This window comes from Netta rufina, assembly GCF_964035555.1.
Source record: "Netta rufina genome assembly, chromosome: 19".
NCBI classification, from domain to species: Eukaryota; Metazoa; Chordata; class Aves; order Anseriformes; family Anatidae; genus Netta; species Netta rufina.
Genome location: NC_140143.1, coordinates 1241542 through 1262521, shown reverse-complemented (window position 1 = coordinate 1262521; position 20980 = coordinate 1241542). Strand labels below are relative to the sequence as shown.

At 52.5% G+C, this 20980-nt stretch overlaps 1 protein-coding gene across 1 annotated transcript in view; it reads left to right on the top strand.

Annotated features, from left to right (window-relative positions):
* NPLOC4 (NPL4 homolog, ubiquitin recognition factor) overlaps positions 1-20980 on the top strand; it is a 28312-nt gene that overhangs the window by 5698 nt on the left and 1634 nt on the right. Inside the window, exons 5-15 of the mRNA XM_084298362.1 lie at positions 1071-1119; positions 1927-2021; positions 3181-3304; positions 3943-4122; positions 5747-5833; positions 7475-7546; positions 8255-8381; positions 10381-10541; positions 17323-17394; positions 19144-19239; positions 20196-20312. Of these exons, the coding sequence (XP_084154488.1) occupies positions 1071-1119; positions 1927-2021; positions 3181-3304; positions 3943-4122; positions 5747-5833; positions 7475-7546; positions 8255-8381; positions 10381-10541; positions 17323-17394; positions 19144-19239; positions 20196-20312 (1180 nt within the window). The remainder of the gene's footprint in view (positions 1-1070; positions 1120-1926; positions 2022-3180; positions 3305-3942; positions 4123-5746; positions 5834-7474; positions 7547-8254; positions 8382-10380; positions 10542-17322; positions 17395-19143; positions 19240-20195; positions 20313-20980) is intronic.

Here is a 20980-nt window from a genome sequence, read left to right as displayed (position 1 = left end):
TGGTGCTGCAGCAGCGAGGAAGTTTGGAGGGAGGCAGCCTTTACGGGGAAAATCCTATCTAACCTTCTCAGGCTGATGATAAATGAGGGAAATGTCACATTACTGAAACAATAAAGGCGAAACCCACCGCTCCGTGGCAAAAACATTGTCTTTAACTTGACCGCATTTTTCAAAAGAATAAATGAAGGTATTGTTCTTAGCAGGGAGCCAAAGCCCAGTGGCGGATATTTATGATAAAAAGTGTGTGTCTGGGCTTGTTCCTGTATTTGTGAGTGCATATCAATCTAAACATGAAGGGATGCTGGCGTTCGGCGGAGTGCATTAGCAGCCTTTAGTGGTCCTTTATGTACATTATCTGCCACAAGACTTTGTTAAAAGCAATGCTGCAACTGGATCCCATCCATCTCGTCTTCAGAAGAGCCAACATCCATACTGCTCTCTAGAGGCCTTCTTGGGAAAACTAGCACTGACCTGTTCCTCGTGCTGGGGCAGAGGTGCAGGGTTTCGTGGTGCCTTTTTGTTCTTTTTTAGGTTTAAATTGATTGCCTCAGAAGGAGATGCTTTCCCCGCTGTTTTGTAACTTCACCCAGCAGGTCTTTGTCTGTCCGATAAACACATGCTCCCCTGTTTGTTCCAGACCATCCTCGGTGCCTGATAAAGGATGAATGTTTTGGTTGCCTTTTTGTTGAATTTACACAGGCCGGCCCTGTGACACGCGTTTAAAATGCTTTGAATTGAAATACAACCTCAACGTGGGGTCGTAAAACTTGAGAAGCTGTGATCTGCCCCTGGTTCACGTGGCTGTTTGGAGCAGAGCTGTTTGCCAGTGGCACGGACATCAGGAGGGTTTGATCTTGACCTGGGACTCTCACATTTAAGCTCAAGCTGTTGCTATCTCCTTGCACAAAATTATTTTGTGATGATGGCTCTGTAATATCCCCTAATAGGTGTGGGGGGGTTGCCCAGGGTAATGTGATTTTACAGAGCTTTTACACCAAAATTGTTAAACTGTACAAGTCAGAAAAGTTAACTTTTTCTTTCTTGTGCTAATTCTGTTTCTCTTTGCGTAGGTGTCGCCACGGCCCCCTGGGTAAATGCGTGCACTGTGTACCACTAGAGGTAAGAGCCCCCAGAAAGGCACACGGGAGCGTGTCACCCGAAGCTCTTGGCCTCGGTGTCTTGCAGTCTGAATGCTTTTCCTCGTGGCGCTGCCCACACGGAGATGGCAGCTCTGAGTCAGAGCCCTGCCGTGTGCAGGCAGAGGTGCCGGCTCCCGTCCAGGACAGCTGAAGCTCCTTCGTGACCCTGGCTTTGTCCTGGTGAACGCTCTGTTTTTCTGCAGTAATGGTTTTAACAGAAGGTGCTCCAGCACAGCTCCAATTTTCCTCCCTCTTCGCCCTTGCCTGGGTCTTCTTGTTTCAGCCCCTCTCTTCACGCAGCCCAGCACTTCCCAGTTTAACCACACATTATTCAGGTTGCAGGCAGCGTTAGCGACGCCTACAAACGTGCTAAGCTGTGTAATTTGTGGCACGAAGCAGTGATCCCTGAAAAGTCTCTGCGAGCCAGGCTGGCTGTTCCCCTGCTTCCCTGCCGTGTGCTCTGGAAGTTCTTTGGCCGTATTTGAGCAGCTGGGCTTTTTGTTTGTTGTTACATATTGAAAGGAAAAAGCGTTTTGCCTTTGAGGCTCGCTCTGATTTGTGGAACCAATCTGTTATAAAAGTAGGAGGCGATAATAAAACTCGCTGTTGTAAAGTCCCACTGTTTCTGTCACAGTAGTAGCTGCCTTGAAAAAGAGCCTAAATTTTCTTGATTGCTTCCACATTGAGAGCCGGTGGGGTTGAATCTAGAACATCCATTTGTTGAGCGATCAATGTATGATCAGACAGGTGTCTGACCTGGCTTTTCTTTGTGTGGTGTTTTTGGCAGCCTTTTGATGAGGATTATTTAAACCATCTGGAACCTCCTGTGAAGCATATGTCGTTCCATGCCTACATCAGGAAGCTGACCGGAGGGGCAGACAAGTAAGAAAATCTCGGTGTTTGAGGGAATCTAGTTGTAGGGTTTTTTTGTTTGTTTTTTAAAAAAATAAATCCCACACAGTTCTCACTGGAGTTAATGTTGGATACAGCTTATGAATGTCAAGCTGAGGAGAACACACTTTTTTTATTTTTTTTAAATACGTTTTTTGGTTGTGGATATTTTTTTGCGCGTGTGGCAAACTAATTGCTTCCAGGAACACTACTGATGGGGGAGAGCAGGCCAGATGGAAGGTAAGAGGTTCCCTAATTACACCGAGCTCCAAGCCTGGGTCTCAACCTTGTGGAGAGGCGTTGAGACTGCTGAAGCTTCCTCGGGGCCTGATTCTGTTCTGCACCATGCTGCACGCGCTCTCAGAAACCCTCTCTTGTGGAGCCATGGATCACCACCTACTAATGGGAAACAAGGCATCCCTGCCTCTTAATGGGGTTGAGGATGCTGCAGTGACGCAGGCCAGATAAGCACTGAACAAAGAGGAGGCACAGAAACCAGGATTTGTTTCAGCCTCTGATGCCTCGCTGTGGCACACATGCTCTGTGAAGGATCTGAAGTCTCCTTTGGTGCTGTTGGTGAACCCACCCTTTTCAGAAACGCAGCTCCTTTAAATAAATGATGTGGGGATGTAACCTTCTCCCTCCCGTTCCTAAATGCTGTTGGGAATTTTTAAATGTTTTCATGAGATGTAGCTCAGGCCCATAACACTTTGATTTGAAAGGAACTTCCCTTTACAGGAAGCTTTGTGCACATGAAAGGAGCTTTAATTTGCCCTAGCGATATAATCTATTACTTGCCACGCGCTGCATCAATTATTTAAGCTGGATCCCATGAGTTTTCTCTGTCTTCTCTTGCTTGAGTACCTGATTAGGAGGTGGGCTGGGGAGCACGTGTCGGCCTCTTGACCTGCCTCACTAAGTGGGCAGCAGAGGTCACCTGGGGACTTGCAGAATTCCTGCATCCCCCAGGAGTTTGCAGGGGCATTTTGAGATCCTTGGAAGATGCAAAGCATCGGTGGCACCATGTCTCCTCTGCCCTGCTTCCTCTATTATTTTTCTGTCCACTTGTTTTTGTTTGTTTTGGGTTTTTTTTTTGAGACCCAGAAGCATTTACCATGGTAACAGCAGCCTTCTCTTTTCCTTCTTGCAGGGGGAAATTTGTTGCCCTGGAAAACATCAGCTGCAAGATCAAATCGGGCTGTGAAGGGCACCCTCCTTGGCCGGAAGGCATTTGTACAAAGTGTCAGCCAAGTGCCATCACTCTCAATAGGCAGGTGAGACAGTGCTCGCAGGGGCCCTTGAGCTTAGAGCTGGGAAGAGTCTTGACTTTTATTTTTGGAGAGATGACTTCAAGAACAGCCAACTTGGAGCGGGAAGCCTTTGCGTATTGGCAGTTGTTGGGGAAATGGCTGTTAAGGTCTTCAGTCCTTGCAGAAAAGGACTCCAGAATCTATCTGGTTCAGCAGTTTCCTCTTAATGGGAAGGACATCTGAGCTGGCACCACTAGCAAAGAATCTCCACTCTCTTTCCTCATGGGATCCAAAGGCCCACCCGCTGTTTTTTCTTGTTTCTGCTCAAATTTCACTGTCTCTTCTAGCTGCAAAAGTTCGTGGGATGAGGGCCCTAGTCAGGACACCAAGCTCAGGGGATTTGGGGGATGCGCAGCGCTTCCCCGCAGCCCAGCCCGTGCTGAATTCTGCGTGCTGGGCAGGGAGAGGTGCTGGATGGGGAAACTGAGGCAGAGTGGTGTGGGACAGGGAGGGAGCCGGCGTTCCCTGCTCCTGGCAGGGTTCAGCTGTGAGGGGTGGCGAGCGTCCTGTGCTGCTGGGGGCCTCGGGGGAAGGGTTTGGCGATAGGCAAAGGGACCCGACCTAGTTGAGGATGGCCCTGACGCTTGAACTTTGTCGAACAGAAATACAGGCATGTTGACAACATCATGTTTGAGAACCACACAATTGCAGATCGCTTCCTAGACTTCTGGCGGAAGACAGGAAACCAACATCTTGGGTATTTGTATGGCCGGTACACGGAGCACAAAGACATCCCTCTGGGGATCCGGGCCGAGGTCGCTGCCATCTACGAACCCCCACAGGTAACACGAGCCCTGCGCCCTGGCCTCGCTGTCGACTCGTAATCAGGGAACACAAACACTTTTCTGTTTGGGAAACCTCTCGAGTTATTTCCAACTGCAGCTCCGTGAGGAAAACAGTCCCATGAAAAAGGAGTTGTGATTTACGCCGTGCTGTGCGCCGTCGTCACTGCTGGTTATTGCCTCTGAAAGAGTTTTAAAACCCAGATTAGCTTTTTATAACTCTTATATTTTCTTTTACATTACTCTGTGCTCGGATGATTTAAAGCTCGGGAGGCTTCAGAACAGTGGGTTTCACTTGTTATGTTTTCCTTGATGACTGGGTTTCCAAGGTTATGGTACAGAACAGTCCTTAAAACAAATTCTATAGCAGGAAAAAAAAAAAAAAAGTTGGCCCTTGCTTCGATTTCTTATCAGCTGTCCGGGAATAGTTAAAGCAGCTTAATTAGACAAATAAAGTCTGCCACCTTGGTTGAGGGGTGGAGGATAAGATTGGAGACCTCAGAGCTGCCTGCTGCTGGCTCCAGGACAGGCAGGAGCGGCCGCGAGTCCCCGCTAGATGGTGCAAGGCACCGCGCAGCGCCGTGCTCAGGCTCTGCCGAGCTCATCCCATGGGCTCCAGCCAGAGCAGGTCCCCTGGTGCCTGGCCTCGCAGCAAGCCCAAAAGCTGAACTCGGAGTTACGGAGCTGAAAATGGAGCTGGCAGACGTGAAAAGCTGCTCTGCCCTTAACGCAAGGCTTGGTTTGAGTCTGAATTTGCCTGTTGGCTTCTTCTCTGCTGAGCAGAGTCACTTCTGTAAGTGCAGACCCTCGGTATGTGAATGTGTTGTGGTGGGGGGGATTCTGTGGATTATGTGTTTTCTTCCTCTTGGTTTCTGTAAGGTTGCTAGAGTAAAACGCAAAAATTTATCCTTAGGAAAAATACATGGATCTCCAGGACTGTGTGTTTGAGAGCAGAACTGCAAACCTTTTATAAACTCTTCCAGTTATTTCAAATATCAGTGCAGCCATGCCCTCCGTGTTTCAGTATCTCTGTTAAGCCAGTGCTTTGGAAGTTCATGTGCTTTAGCTGTGCACAGGAAAAGCGAGGAAGCTTTTGCTCTCCTGGCAAGCAGTCTCTGCTGTGCTTCTTGGCAGAGCATCTCCCCACACGAGAAAGCTCGCCTCTGAAACGCACCCAGATGGAGTCGTGTTTTCCAGAACGTGGGGGGAAGGCCTGGGTGTGGGCTCTCGGATTCACTGGACTTCTGCCTCGGTGCAGCTCAAAGACTCAAACAAACGGAGCAGGAGTACAGAACTGGCAGGTTGAACAGAGCTTTGGAACATTTTATAATCCCTCGCCTTTTCCAAAGCGCTCAGAGACGGCGATAGCCTGTTTGTAAGTGCTGAGCAAGGGTCTTTCATTCATAAACCCCAACACGGTTTGCAGGCTTATCTGAAGAGCTCCTGCAGGATGGGTCTGTGAGTAAAGGAGGTCTCTGGGGTGAAAATCAGTGCTAGTGCTGAAGGGAAAACCCGTAACCCTGCTTCCATCCTCTGCCTCGCTCCTGTTGATGGCTAAGGGTGCTGTGGTTTTTCCTGTTCTGTTTTACTAGCAAGATTTTTTTTTTTTTTTCTTTTGCTGCAGATTGGTACACAGAACAGCCTGGAGATCCTGGAAGATCCAAAAGCAGAGGTTGTGGATGAGATTGCTGCCAAGCTTGGACTGAGAAAGGTTAGGATGCTGTTGGGTGTCACACATTTTTGCATATGAAGAAAGTCCCTGGCAGTTCTCTTCAGCTCCACAGGGTTATTCGAGATCGTTTGGGCACATTTCAAATCTAGCATAAGTGTCAGTAACTCATATGCTCTCGGGTATTAAAAAAAAATAAATAAAAGAGCATTTTACTGAGCATGAGCATACAGCAGAGCTGTTCAGCTGCAGTCAGCAGTCCTCTGTCATGAATGACATCAAAGGGAATAGCAAAGAAATAGAAACACAATTTTCCCTTTATTTCTCCTCTGATAGGAGCCATTCCTGGTAGCATCTTCCCAGTGAGTGCTAATTGGGCACAGATGTAGCTGAAGTTGCCTTCTGAGTTTGTTCTTCCTTTTGACAGAATCTGTGCTCCACTTCCAGGAGCAGAGGCTCCTGCTTGATTTTTTATTCCCATCTGTGGGTCCTGCCTCGTGTTGCTGCTCAGGCAGGCGGCGGGGAGTTGATCTGGACCTCGATTAGGGGTGCAGGTCCTGCAGCAGCTGAGCCTCGGTCCTCCCTTCTCCTTGTGCCCGCAGCCTGTCAGTAGCCCAATCAGGATGTCTGGGCACTGGGATCTCGGTTTGCTGACATCTCTCAAACCTGTACTGATGTTTTCTGCTTTGGGAAATCTTTTGGTATCATGTGAATGCCAGGAATGAGACGTACACAAACAAGAATTGACTTGCTAAAGAAAACACAAATCAGAAAAGACTCGGTACGGTAGACTATAAACATCTGTGGTGAGATCTTTTGTTCTCCGAAGATAAGATCTTCAGCCTCTTGCCAGTGTCTGGAGCAAAGCTTCTGTGTGTGTTATTTATTTCCACGCTTTCCCTTTGCTTCTCACATCAGACATTTTTCATCAGAGTGATTTAACGTGCAGCTCGCTGCTGGTTGCAGATTTTTGTCTTTCTGGGCTCCGCCAGGAGCCTGAATCAGCAGTTCTCCCTCTGAAGGGTTAATGCTCCGGGAGCTGGTCACGAGGAGGCTGCTGAGAGCTGTTTTTAGCACGTGTGTGGAGAAGGGTTCATGCAGCTGTGTGTGTGTGTGTGTGTGTGTACACATCTCTGCTCCTATGTGCAAACAATGCAAAAAGCAGGAATGTGTTTTTTGGAACGGGGCAGGCTGATTTGGAGTGAATCATACTCCAGTGGGAGCACACGAGCTTTATCTTAGCTAGTGACTGCGAGCTTCAAAATGAGATCATGTGAGCTGCTTTGTCATCTGCTGGCGCTTCGGATGCCGCTTTGCTCTGAATGCTCGATAGGAAATGCTTTTTGCTGTGGGTGGGAGGAGTAGCGGCTGAGAGGCCTCTTGCAGCCTCCAGATCTTTCCATGAAAAAATATTCCATAGTGAAACATAAAGCTGCAGGTGCCCCCGGCCGGCCAGCTGGCATGCTGCTCCTGGAAATCGTATTCAAATGAGCCCGGCACAGCTGGGAGAGCCATTTCCTTCAGGCAGCATGCAGCAGGCCCTCGCAGGGCTGTGCGAGGAGCCAAGAACATCTTGTCCTGCTAGGAGAAAATGTATAAGCTCTCTTCTGTGGGTTTGGGGTTTTTCTTCTTTTTTTTTTTTTTCTTTCTTAAAGCAACTTTCTCCGTAACGCTGCCTTATAGGTTGGCTGGATATTTACTGACCTGGTCTCTGAAGACACGCGGAAAGGGACTGTTCGGTACAGCAGGAACAAGGTGAGACTCGAGTGTGTCCCTGATTGCTGCTGCTGATACTGAGGGTTTGTGTAATCACCTAAATGCTGATGCTGCCAAACGGGGCACTGAGTGAGACAGGGCTGGAGGTGACACTGGGACCGGAATTCTTGTGAAATGTGGTTTTCAGAAGCTGTCGAAGGACAAGGAGCTGGAGCTCCAAGAGCGCTGTTAGGGGGTTTGAAGCTGTTTGGATAGCAGGCAAAGCTGCCTGCAGCCCTTCTCCCACCCTGCTTTTAAGAAAATTGTGCTCGTGGTTTAAGAAAAGTTAGTCGAGTGGAGAGAATGGGTTTGTGAGAGATGCAAATTCAGCGAGCAAAAGTGATTCAGCAGGAGGATGTTCCTGTGGGCTGGGCTTTGCGAGGTGCGTGGTTTGGGCGCTCAGGCGTTGACCTCCTCACAGTTTCCTGTAATTCTAAAATCGGCGGCAGCCCTTCAGAAAACGAAACCCCGTAACAAAACCAGTGTGTGAAGGTGGGTGGAACCGAAAGTGGGACAGTCCTTCTGGCGAAAGCCACGCTCAGGGCTGGAGGAGTGATAAGTCACATTCTTTTCCCGGTCTCTGCAGCAGCTTTCTACGAAAGCATGTTTTACTAGGGTGTTGGTAGTTTTGTTTGGCTGCAGACCAGGGAAATAGGTCCCGGCTACATCGTGTTGTCCTTTCTATTGACATCTCTGCTCTTCCCTCAGGACACGTATTATCTAAGTGCAGAAGAGTGCATCACAGCTGGAAACTTTCAGAACCAGCAGCCCAACATCTGTCGCCTTTCTCCAGATGGTCACTTTGGATCCAAGTTTGTCACAGTTGTGGCTACAGGTATAAACTGGCCTCAGCTCGCCCGCGTCTCTTGATTACACTCGAATTATCTTTTGTTAACAGAAGTAGAATACGCAGCTCTGCTAGAGGAAGTTGAACGTCCTGGTCCCCATCTGTGCTATTTAACAAGGGTTTTGCCTTGTTCCATCAAGTAAAATACCTTTTTTGTTGTTGTTCTGTTCCTTGTGATGTCTTCTCTTCAACTATTTACCCTGTCCCCTGCAGGAAATTTAGTTGAGGCTCATACCTGGAGCACCCACCTCTCTGATACAGAAAGTATTTTTTGCCTGCAGCCAGGGGAATAGTTGCTGATTGCTTTTCTGTTTCAAATCTTTAAGTTCCAAATTCTGTTTCCTGAAAGCGGCAGCGCAGAACCACAGCAATCCAGATCCTGAAAGTTACTCTGGGTGGTTCAGCATAAAGGAGGGTCCTTTATCTCCCTTGTGCTGCTGTCAGGGAAACCCTTGCGGAGGATTCTCTGCTCTGCCGTGCGTGGAAGCCTTTTTTGTTTGCCTGAATAAAACGGAGAAGCCTGCACAATGCTTTGCTTTGTCACCTCGGATTTTAGCCATTTTCACAGCAAGTCTCCAGAGGCGCTGTGGAATAGTTTGTGCTGCCTGGGCCGCGAGAGGCGATGCTGGCACATGCTGGGAGAGTTGTAGCATTAGGAGTTCAATCTGCTGTTCTTCATGGGATGACACGTGTATTCATTTAAAATTTCCCTGGAGCAGATACGCTGGGTTCTGGGTCTATTTAGCACAATGAAAAAAAAAAAAACAACAACAAAAACATGACTTCCAAACAGCATCCAATATAAAAACTGAAAGTGTGATATTGTGCTGCCTTTCTGAGCCCAGGTTTTGTAAGTGTTCTTGGAGCGTTTTTCAGCGAAAACGCTGTCTTTCGGTTAACGAGCTCGTGCAATTAGACAGCTGCCCCTGCATTCCAGAGTGCTAAACGCATCAATCTTTCATTATAAATAAATGTGCGTCTCGCTCACTCTTTTTAATTTAATTTATTATTTTTTTTATTTTTTAAACAAGGGTGTTTTACTGAGAAAATGATAGCTAGCTTTGTTTAGGCCTTCCCCCATGTCTTGGTCTATGTTTAATTTCTAGGAGTGTTTGTTCTGGAGCAGTGAGTGATTGAGGCTAGAGATCAAAGGGAAGAAAACGAATATTTCCTCTTTTCTGTTCCAGATAATTTCATTCTCTTCTGTTATATCAGCCCATCAGGTTTCTATTTAGACACTTGATTCCTTCCTTTTGTGCAGTATAAATATAATTGGATAGTTTGCATCAACTTTGCCTTTAAATCCTCTACATGGATTAATTCCTCTCCCCTCCTGAATTCCTAGGTTTGGAAATCGTAATGTTTTCCTACCATCTGTCTGTATCTTCTCTTTCCAGTTGTATTCTAATGACATATGACCCGATGTTGCTTACATTATCCAAATTAAAGCGCCAAACATGTGATCTATCAGTGAGCCAGGGTCTTAATTTCCACTTTCCATGTCAGATTTCCACCGAGCCATCCATTATGGGCTGAGAAAACACTTTTTCTTCTTATGCCTGACATTGCTAGGTGACAAACCCTGACTCCGCAGCTCGTGGTACACTGGAAATAAAACAGGCTTGCAGGAGTTGTGTGCCTGGTTTATGTTGTGGAAGAGAGAGGATACCTGCAGGGTGCTGGGGTGGACGCTGTCGGGAGCTTTCCAAGAGGGCAGCTTGGCTTTGTTTAAGCTCCTGGCAAAGTGCTCTCGCTGTCCCATTAGGCGAGGTGTGAAAATAGAGCTGAGAAGTGCACGTTGCTAACTACAAGGAGAACTCCTGACTAGAAATGCTCCCCGTGCAGCAGCACAGGCACTGTCTTCTCACCATTCCTCACTGTCACAAGCACCGTCGTGTCTTACAGAGCCCTTTGAGCCGTGCCTCTCCGAGCTGCTCCGAGCAAATCTCCCTCCTGCGTAGCTCTGACCCGGGCTCTTCTCTTGCAGGTGGTCCCGACAACCAGGTTCACTTCGAGGGGTACCAGGTCTCCAACCAGTGCATGGCGCTGGTTCGGGATGAGTGTCTGCTGCCCTGCCGAGATGCACCGGAGCTGGGCTACGCTAAGGAGTCCAGCAGCGAGCAGTATGTGCCTGATGTGTTCTATAAGGTAAGCGCTGCGTGCTCGTGGGTGGGGGAGCTGCGAAAACAGCTCTGCTGCGTGCCTGGAAATCGGCATGGCCAGCTCAGGAAAGGATGTCTTTGAGGTCTGAACTATTTTCAGTAGTAACCGTTCACCACATGTCTGCAAAGTAATTGCATAAGCTCCATTTCCCCCTCGTAAAAGTGCTGTTAGGGTTTCCAGTGCTGCAGTAGCCATTGGCGAGCCAGCTTCTAAATAAGGGCTGCGGCGATCCGCTGAGAGCCCATAGCAAGTGCTCTGAATTCACCTCCTCTTCTGTATTTGTTGGCTGAATCTGCCGTGGCTCTCTGTTGATTTTAACCCCCAGCTGCGTTCAGCTTCCTCCACGGTTGTGCGATGTGTGCTAGCACAAACAGCGCAGCGAAAGCAGCGGGTTCCTTACGCAGTGCTGGGGATTTGCTCGTGTGTGACACGCCGACAGGCACCGACTGGGTAGCAGATGCACCAAAAGTTAGTGTAGCTCATGCAGCAAGAGGAGAAAGAGCCTTGTGCGTGCTTCTCTGCAACAAAAGGAGGGTGAGAAGGCTTCCAGAGCAGTGGCAGGGCCCAAAGGCGTCCCTGGTGTTCCTCCCTAGCACTGGGACTCCTGCCTGTGCCCGGTGAGGACAGTGAGGGATAGCTGCATCCTGCGTGCATCCAGGACGCTCCTATTGAAGTGTCATGCTAGAGCACTGCTGGTGTCTGGCCTGCTGCAGTTCTCGGTACAGTTTTCGTGATGAATGGACTGTCACTGTTCACTTGGCAGTTGTTTCTGCAGATCTTCAGACCTCCAGTATCTGCGGGGCTGAGTTAGAAACTTGGGGACAGGATCTCCGTGGAGGCTAATGGCACCGCTGCTCAAACTTGTGTATGTTGGTGCCCTGTGAGCAAGGACAGGGGAATTAATTAATGGCACTGCTTGCCAGCTAATTAGCCATCCATCACCCCAGTTAGTTATCTCATTCTTGTCTGTGTCTGATATTCAAAGCCTGCTCAGCCTGCAGCGCTCCTGCCATCTGTATTAAAGCTGTCTGCTGAGCAGTACAGGATATGCAGAGCTGCCATTGTTTGAGACAACTGAAACGAGCACGCTGTGCGCCATCAGCAGGAAAGGAGCTTGTCAGGATGCTCTTGCACTGCCCGAGCCTGAGACTGATAGATGCCAGCCTGGGTGAATTACCCCACGAGACTCTAACCCCCCTCTACCCCTCGATGCCGCACTGTTGGGTTGTTTTAACCCCACCTGAAAACGAGGAGGACCTTTTGGCTAAATCCAACGTTTGAGAGCGATCCGTCCTCTGGGGAAAAGCAGCTAAAACCCTCACCTTTTCCCTCGGCACGCAGACAGCTCGCTGCTAGGAGCTGATAAGCCGGGTCCGTTGGAGATGCAGCGGGGCTGGGTTGTGCAATGGTTGGCCTGGAGTGCGGAGATGACTTCACCTCCTGGCGTGCTGTGGTCCTGCTCCGCGGGAGCCCGCGCCGTGCCACATCGGGGTGCAGCCCCGCAGGAGGTCCCGCAGGTCTGGGTCCCACATGTGGGCCACCCTGGGTGTTTGGGAGCAGGAAGCCGGTGGGTGTTCCCCCCAAGGTCTTCCCTGCAATTCGTAATCTGAAGCAGGGAGATAAACAAAACGCACGCTGATGGCTCCAGCCTTCTCTGGAAATTTCCATCAGCCACTGATTCACTGGGTCGGGCTGCAGCTTAGTTCGTGTTTTATAACTCCTCTCCCTAATTGCCTTTTTCATGATGTGCTCGAGGAAGGCCTGAGGACTGCTCTGGCGGGTGTGATTGTCCCCCAGCCTTAAACGTGTTTGGCTGTAGGATGTCCTAATTATTATTATTTTTTTTTTTTTGGAATGTGCTTAAATCAATGGAAAGCTTAGTCACTCCTGGCTTTGAAAACCTTTGGGGTCTCATTAAATGTGCAAGGCTTGAGGTCAGAGACACTACCTCATGGTTACTGGGTTGGTGACAGCGATGGTGTCAAAGCACTGGTTAAATACACTGCGAGGAGCAGGAGTCCGCTGCTTGGCCGCATGCTTACGGCCATCTGGTTCGTGGTGCAGCACCCTTCTTCCCCTTTCTCTGTCAAAACTGCAGGAGCTGAGCAGCTTTCGCCCCAGTCCTTGATGTGGGGGGTTCCCCCCCTGTGCTGTCTCCCCACATCTGTTTTGGGGCAGAAAGCTGCGCTTTTGGCCAGTTGCTGCGTTTTGTGTCGGGCTGAGAAGCTCCCACTGGTGTAGAGGGAGAGAAATCCCCAGATACATTTCAACGTTACGTGCAAATATTCGTTTGAAAAGCCTTTTAGGATGAAAGGGGCTGTACAAATTTATTATAATTGGATGCAAACCAGAAGGTCAGCGCTGGTCTAGCACGGATGTATTTATAGCACAACTTTGCATCCAGATGCAAGAAGAAAAAATCTCTTGAACTCGTGTGTCTCCTGTAGCAGGGTAAAGGGAGTAGGTTCGCCTCCACCCCTGCAGATAGCAGAGGTGCTGATGTCTGTACGGTGCAGTGCACGCCAGCAGCAGTGCTTCAGTCACGCTGCTCAGAGGTGGTTCTCTGCCTGCAATTGGTGCTGGTACTGGAGCAGTGACTGCTAGGAAATGCCCCCCGATGGGGAAGGGGTAGGAGAGCTGCAGCTTCAGGGGCTTCAGTGCACGCACACAGCTGCCAGGAAATAAAAGGACATCGATCTTCAGGCAGCGAGCCATTCTTGCATGTTTTGCACCACTTTGTGTTTGCAGAGTGGAAGCGGGGGCTTCCACAACCCCGGAGCTGCAGCCCTTCTGCTGAACGTGACGGCAGCGTGGTGGCAGGGGTGGGCTTTTCTCCCGTGGAAACAGAAAAACTGATGGCACCAGCGTTGTCCTGCCAGGATGAGGCATTTTTCCTGAGCCTCTAGCCTTGTGATTTCTGTATGTCTTTACCATTCTCTTTACGTTGGCCACTAGCCCTGCTGCTCGGAGGAACCACCCCAGTGGAATTGGCAGCCCGTGCTTTCCGCACGCAGCCTTTGCTTTCCTGGCTTGTGAAGGCTGGAGCTCTGCTCTAGCGTGAAAGTCGAGGGCTTTGGGGACCGGCGAGTACAAGTTGCTTCCCTCTGAGAGACGCCCCTCCAGGTAAGATCAGCCAGAAGGATGAAGACATCCCCCTCGCCTCCCGGGTTGCCTGAGAAGCGTCACGGCGCAGCGCCGTTCCCAGGCTGGGCGTTGCACAAGCAGCACGTGCTGCATGGCAAGCTCAGTGCAAGGAGACTCACAAAGGAGTCGCTGGTGTCAAGGCACAGGGGCAGAAGCAGGGGCAGCCCTCTGCTTGCAGGCAAAGACGAGGATGTTGCAGTGAGCACTCCGCCTTGTTTCCCAGCTGGGCGAGGGAGAGCCCGGCTGAATGACACACGGACATCTTCTGTGCCTTCTGCCCTTCAGCAGTTACCTCCTTCATCCGTCTGGCTCTAAAAAAACAACCATATTGATTTCAATTTTGCTAAGAATGTAACTTCCAACCTGTGGGATGATTACCCAGCGCTGAAATTGCTTGCTCAGTGCCTCAGTCGGGTCTGATCCTTCTCGTCAGGCTGCCTGTGCCCAGCAGCGCGCTGCCTGCACGCTCCCTGCTCCCACTCTGCTGGGCCTATAGCTGCAGCGGGGCCAAACTCTGCTCCCGCAGCCCAAACAGAGCAGGAAGGAGGATCGCTGTGTTTTACAACCCTTTGAAACGTCTCAACAATCGGATTTGGGGACTGGGAAAGGCTTTGTCTCTTCCTGCAGTTGTTTACCCCAGCACAGAGCAAACACGAAGATCTCATCCGTGCAGCGAGTTGCATTTTACAGCTGCCTCGCTATTCCCCAGCATTTCTTCGGGATGCTGTAAGACAAGAACCCTTCACAATGGCACCAGTGTTGTGAAAGAGCCCTTTGCCCCCACGGGGTCCAGCAAGAGCATTTTTGCTTTACAACACTCGAGGCTATGTCCGACCAGACGTCTTCGTGAACAAATGTGCTCCCATCTGGCCCGGGCAGTGACCAAACGGGACGTGGACCCCCAGCTGCTCTCAGCCACGCTGTCCCCCTCGTGGCACGCGTTGCTTCTGCCCCTGCACTTTGAAATCCTCTTCCCGGGCAGGATGCAATAGCCAGGCTGCACAGAGACCTCTGCAGGGAGCTCTCACCAGCAGCCACGGACTTCCCCTGCCTGGCCTCCGCCCAGAGCTTGTGCTGGGCTGGAAAAGCCTTCCTAGCCTTAAATGTCCCAGCTGCTCCGGGGAGGAGGATGCTCGATTAGCTCACGGGGAGTCTCCTGAGAAGGGCTTCAACTCTCCCTGACCTGTTGCTTACTCGGAGAAAAGTCGCTTCGTTTCTGCACATCGTCGGCTGCCTGTCTGGGTGAGGGTGAGCCCGGTGCAGCTCCCGGACAGCAGCAGAGGGAAAGGTGGCTCCAGGCTCCCTTAGCACCCAGAGCCAGGGCTGCTCAGCCCCGTGCCAGCTGCCATCGCCCTCCTTTTGGAGATGCAGAAGCCCCCCAGGACCACCTTTGCCCGATCCCGTCGTTTTCTGCCTCCAACCAGCGGTTTCGAAGGCTCCCATCGCAGCGCCTGATGCAATCTGCAGTTTGCTCCTGTCTTCGGGATGATTCATTGTCCGGATCCTCCGGGGGGGCCGTGCTGCCTGATTTCTGTCCAGGTGCCAGATAGCTGTGCCTCCGTTAACCGCTTCCTGCCCTCCCTTAACGGAGCACGTTGGTGGCTGGGGGGCTCTGGGGGTGCGAGGCACGGCAGCACAGCACCTCGTGCTCCGCGGCCAAACGCAGGATGAGGATGTCTCCCTCCCAGCTTGACGTTTGTTAGGACCTTTAAAACGTAATTGCCTAATAAAACGGTGCACGGGGGGCTGCAGGAGAGCGCCGGCGTGGGCAAGGGGGGGTGGTTTTGTGGCAGGGTCTGGACGCGTCGAGACCCTCTGAGCCGGGGGCAGCGAGGTTGCAGCGCGGCGCTAACTGTGCCCTGCGTGTCTCGAAGGCCTCGGCAGCGTGACATTAAAAAGGAGGCATTTAACATGGAAATCCCCAGAGGCGGAGATTAAAGAGAACAGGTGCTGGAAAAATGTTTCTGCATATTAGAACTTAATTAGATTTGAAAATGAATTCCAGATGGGCTAATTATGTGTGAGTTGTTGCAGGTTCTTTCTTGCAGGGGCAGGATTGTGTTTGGGAAGCCGATTTGGTTTGATTGGATTTGATTCCTGACTCTTGCGGTATCGCTGCGATCTAGAAGCAGGTTAGCTCGCAGGCCCTGTGATCTCTCTGAAAAGGCTCCACGTCTCCTGCTGCTCCTGTCAGAGCCAGAGAGATCTGAGGCCACAAGCCACCGGGCTTGTTGCTGAAATAACCACGGGGCCAACAACCTGTCATGTTCAAGGAGAAGAGATCCTTATCGGGCTTGCTTTTAAAAGGAGCTTCAAAGACTGGAAGGTAGATTCCTACAAAGGGAGCCGTTCCTGGGGACAGGGGCTGCTCGGGGTGGAGGTGGGGAGGGGGCTCGTGGAAGGGGGGGGGGCTGTTGCCTGGAGCAGGGCAGCGAGCTGCAGCCTGCTCGGGCCGTGTCCGGCGGGGTGCAGCGGGAGAGCGGGGCGTGAGAGCGGGGTGCTGGCTGCCTCGACGCATACCTGAGCTGCGTAAATACCAGCGGGGCTGAGAAATGCTGATAGCGGGGGGGGGGGTGTAAAAATAGGGAAAAACACAGCTCGCCAGGGGAGGCTGTCAGCCACGGGCAGCTCGTCCCAAAGTGCGTGGCTCCATCACTCACCGGCTCATCCCGAGGGGTGCTGCCCCAAATCCGCAGCTCGTGGCTGCTCGCAGAGCTCCCCAAAAGCCCCCGTGGGTGTCGGGGTGCCCGTGGGTCTCAGCAGCCTCGGGTCTGCCTCTGGCTGCTGGGACCCCGCTCGCTCAATGCAAACTTTTATGTAGGGTCTCTGATCGGGAATTATGGGCGTGTAATTTATATGGGGCCCGATGAATGATTTATAACATGTTAAGTGATGATTTAGGGAGAGAATACAACCCCCTCTTACAGAATCTTTAATGAAAAGTGTCACTTCTTATGAATTTATTTCTGAAGCTGTGTTTGAACTCGGCGTGTTTGACATAAATCACGTCTAATTGTCATTTTGTGATTAATGAACATATGCTGGCCATTTTTCTCCATAATTAAACTTTATGTTCAATTCGCCTGGCAAAGCCAAACAAGTTTGCGCGCTGCAGTGTGCTGGCCCTTCAGGTCTGCAGGAGGAAATGCCTGGATTGCCAGTTCCCGAGCAGGACTCGAGTGGTCAGAGCAGGGACTCGTGGCCAGATCTGCAGAAAGTCGGGTTTGCCTTGGCTGAGGACGCAGATGTGGAGCTCTCCCTCCCTTCCACGACAATTCTGCACCTTAAGTGGCCTTTACTCTGCTCAGATAATGCTGCCCGTCTCTCTGGTGGTGATGGTAGAGGCAAAACAAGCCCAAGGTGCTGTGTTTGTCCCAAAACACTCCCTTGGCTCGCAGGGAGATGGGTGAGTGGCTTAGAGCTGCAGAGGGCTCAAACCTCGGGGAGCTGCATGGAGCTGGGCAGCTCTGCCCTGACCCCAGCACACGGTGTGGTGCCAGCAGGTTCCTTCCTACATCCTGAAAATCCCCGAGCTCCAACACGAGTGTCCAGGGCAGCGTCCCTCCTGCTTCACACCGTTCTGCACCGGGCATTAACACTCCTCTTCTTCTTCTTCTTCCAGGACATAGACAAGTTTGGCAACGAGATCACCCAGCTGGCTCGCCCGCTCCCAGTCGAGTACCTGATCATAGATGTAAGTAGCTGCTGCACTTTGACGGCAGCCAGAGGTGGTGGGGACAAAGCGAGCTTCCTCACCCACCTCTGGAATTCACACCGGAGCTGAGTTGTGGGACGGGCTCTGCTCCTCTCCTCTTTTACCTCTGCGGAGAGGAATTCCTAGCGCAGAGGTGCAGGAGGCGGCGTGACCCAGGGTGATTGCAGTGCTCGTGGGGAGCAGCATGCAGTGGTGCAGAGGTTTGCTGCCCGGGAAGGCCCTGCCTGCTCTTATCACTGCGTGGAGGTGGCACGGAGCCATCCGGCAGGGGAAGCAGCCAGCCCCACGGATACGTGTGCTGGGCACCACCTGACAGGGGAGCTCATTAGAAAGCTCCCATTGTCTGTCTTAGCAGCAATTAAGACTCCAGCTCCTTGTAGTGACTCAGCAGACCGGGTTGCTGCTCCAAAAATGCCTTTTCCTGGGGGAGGGAGGACAAGACAGAGCACGGGGCTTGGCTGGAGCAGGGCCACCGCCTGCCCCCGAGCGAGCCCTGCCAGGCCCTGCGGCACGGCTCTGCCCTTTTGGCTCGGAAGGGAAGTGTTACGGTGCGTGGAAGGCAGGGAAGCAAATAATTCAGATGACAGATGATGCTGCCGGAGTCGGAGGCGGTGCCAATAACGATTAAATCCTCCCGAAGCAACTGGTCTGGCCCAGCTGCCCCTGGCACAGGCGCTGCCCCGCGGCGCGGGGAAGCTGGCAGCCCGGAGGCTTCCCCCTTGCTCTTGCCTCGAGCGCACAACCTGCGAGCCCACAAACTGCCCAATTTTGGAGCCCTCGGGCTGGTAGGGCGACGTGCCAGCTGGGGAAACGCCGTGTTCAGGACAAGGGGCCCGTCGTGCAGGTCCCCCCGACGCCCCTTGCCAGCCGGCGGCTCTGGAACGTATTTATTACTCAAGCAGTAAAGGCATCTGCTTCCGGGCTACCTGGGGTGTAATTAAGATGAAAACAGATTGATGGAACACGCAGTTAGGGGCAGTCTGGAAAGCTGCGTTTCTGAGTGAAAAGCACCTTGTTTTGTCTCTTTTTTTCTTAAAAAAGTGGCATTATTCAAGTTAATGCTGCACCGGCAGGTATTTCTGCCTACAGAGAGCCTCTGTCAGGGCAGAGTGACTGACAGCAGAGCTCTGAAGCCCCCGGAGTGAGGGCTGGTGGAAATGTCAGTCACTGGCTGCTGCTGCACCCAGGCACCTCTGGAGGAAGGTGGGTGCAGGGTGGTGTAACCGCTGGGTGCTGGCAGGAGGCTGGTGCACCCCAAGCAGGGGCACAGCCTGTTAAATGAGGGGCAGAGCTGTTCTCTGAGCACCCAGCCCAGCCCAGAACAGAGCCCCTGTGTCCCCATCCTGGTCAGGGGCTGTGCTGTGCCCCCCCAGGTGCTAAGGAGACCCCCGGGGTGACCCCAAGCAGCAGCTCCCAGCACGGGGCAGAGCTGTGGTGGGAGCTGCTGCGCCCCGGGGAGCTTCACAAAGGGGACTCTCCCTGCAGCACCATTTCGTGGTGCTTCGAGCTCAGTGCATTTCCCACAGCTCCATTCAAAGTGGCTGCCAGGAGCTGGGGTTGTGCTGGTTGGAATAAACCTTGAAATGTTAAAAGCCATCAGAAGATCCATGCTGGGATTGCCTTCCCGGCTGAGCCCTGCCTGCTCTCAGCTCTCAGCAGCCTTTCTTCCCGTGTCCCTTTTGCCTCTCCTGCTCTCAGTGCTCTGATCGCCCTTTCTTGGATTTCCAGATCACCACGACTTTCCCCAAGGATCCAGTCTACACTTTTTCTATCTCTCAAAACCCATTTCCCATCGAGAACCGCGATGTGCTGGGAGAAACTCAGGTAAGCGCTCGACACCAAAACCACCTCACGCAGAGGCATCATCTGCTCCCCTTCTCCTCTCTAAAGGCTGCCCGAGGACAGCTGCAGTCGTGCCCTGAGATCACCCCTCCATGCCTCAGCCCGGCGTTTGCCAAACCCCTTCCTGCTCTGCACAGCGTCTGCGTGCAGATGAGGGGCTGGGAACGCTGCTCCCCGGTGCTGAGCTCCTGCTTGTGCTCTGCCAGATAACCCGGGGAGGTGGGGAGCCACTCCAGCCCCACAGACAGGACAGGACCCACTGGTGACAGGAGCAGGGTCTCTTGAAGCAGCTCCGGCAGCGCTGTTCCTGCACTGCTGCTGCAAACGCCGCGACCTCTTGCCCAAGAGGCCCGTAGCCTTGAGCAGAGGCAGCTGCCGGACAGCCCGAGGCGTGCACGGGGTTTTGCCAGCGCACAGAAGGCCTGAGTGGCTTTAAAGCAGCAACAGCTAGCTCCTCTTAAGAGCCTGTGCCAAAGATGTCAAAGACTTCCTCCAAAAGCAAGCACAGGAGGAGGGCCGCTGCCCGGCGCGGCGCTGACAGGCTGGGAGAGGTCGGCTGCTCATCGCCCTCGTCTGTTGAGGAGCAGGGAGGAGGAGGCTGGGGAAGAAGGGGCTGCTTTGCCCTCATCCACCTCTTTTTTTTCCTCGGGGACTGGGCTTTGCGTTGAGCTGACAGCCCCTGCCCAGCGTCTCATGGGGCTGGGCGCAGCCCTTCGTGGGCTGGGGTGGTTTGGTGCTTGGGTCGGAGGGGCAGCGCGGACCCAAAGGTCCTCTCCCTTGGAAGCACTTAGCTAAAACCCAGCCAACCAGCCCGGGGGGGGTGATTTGGGTGATTTTTGCTCAAAAGGGGAACCTTAGTGTCTGGTGGTGGATCAGAAAACGGAGTTACGACGCGGGGGGAAAAGTGACTTTTTTTTATTACCTCCCTGTCTCCGCAGGACTTCCACAGCTTGGCCACGTACCTGTCCCAGAACACTTCCTCCGTTTTCCTAGACATCATTTCTGATTTCCATCTGCTCCTCTTCCTGGTCACGAACGAGGTCATGCCTCTGCGGGTACGTAACGGGAGGGAACGGCCGTGTCAGCGCCACCAGCCCTGCCCTTGGTGTCCCCCGATGTCCCCTGGTGTCCTGAGGACACCGCCACAGCCCCGGACACGGCCCCAGGCCGGGTTCCTGCAGCCAGGCAGGACGTGCAGCTGGCCCAGTGCCTGTTCTTCCCGGCTGCCCTTCCAGCAGAGAGTTCAAGAAGTGAAAGCGAAGCCCCCGGCTGGCCCGAGAGCTCTCCGAGCACCACTCGGAGCAGCGAGGGGGTGGCGGCTGTTCGCATGGCCACAGGCTGCATGGAGCCAACTTGGCCGCGGCTCAGAGAGCTGGAAACGTTTAAAAAATAATAATAATTATAACAGAATCTCAGAATCAGAAATCCCTGTTGTAACGAGAACGAGACCAGAGCCCCCCCACACCTCCGCGAGGCCCCTGAGCTCTGCTCTCTTGGCCTGGCACCGATGGCTGAGCGCCTGCCCTGGCCCCCGGTTCACATTTGCACCCCGAGACCTTGCCGTGTGGGGCGGCGTGCCAGCGAAACGAGCCATGTGTTTGCCAGAGGCCTCGTGGGCGCCGGGGACCGAGCATCTGCGGGGCAGCTGGGCTGACCCTGGGCGGCTGGAGATCGGGCTGGGGCTGGGCACGGCGCTCTCCGGGGCGCCTGGTTTGGAAAAGTT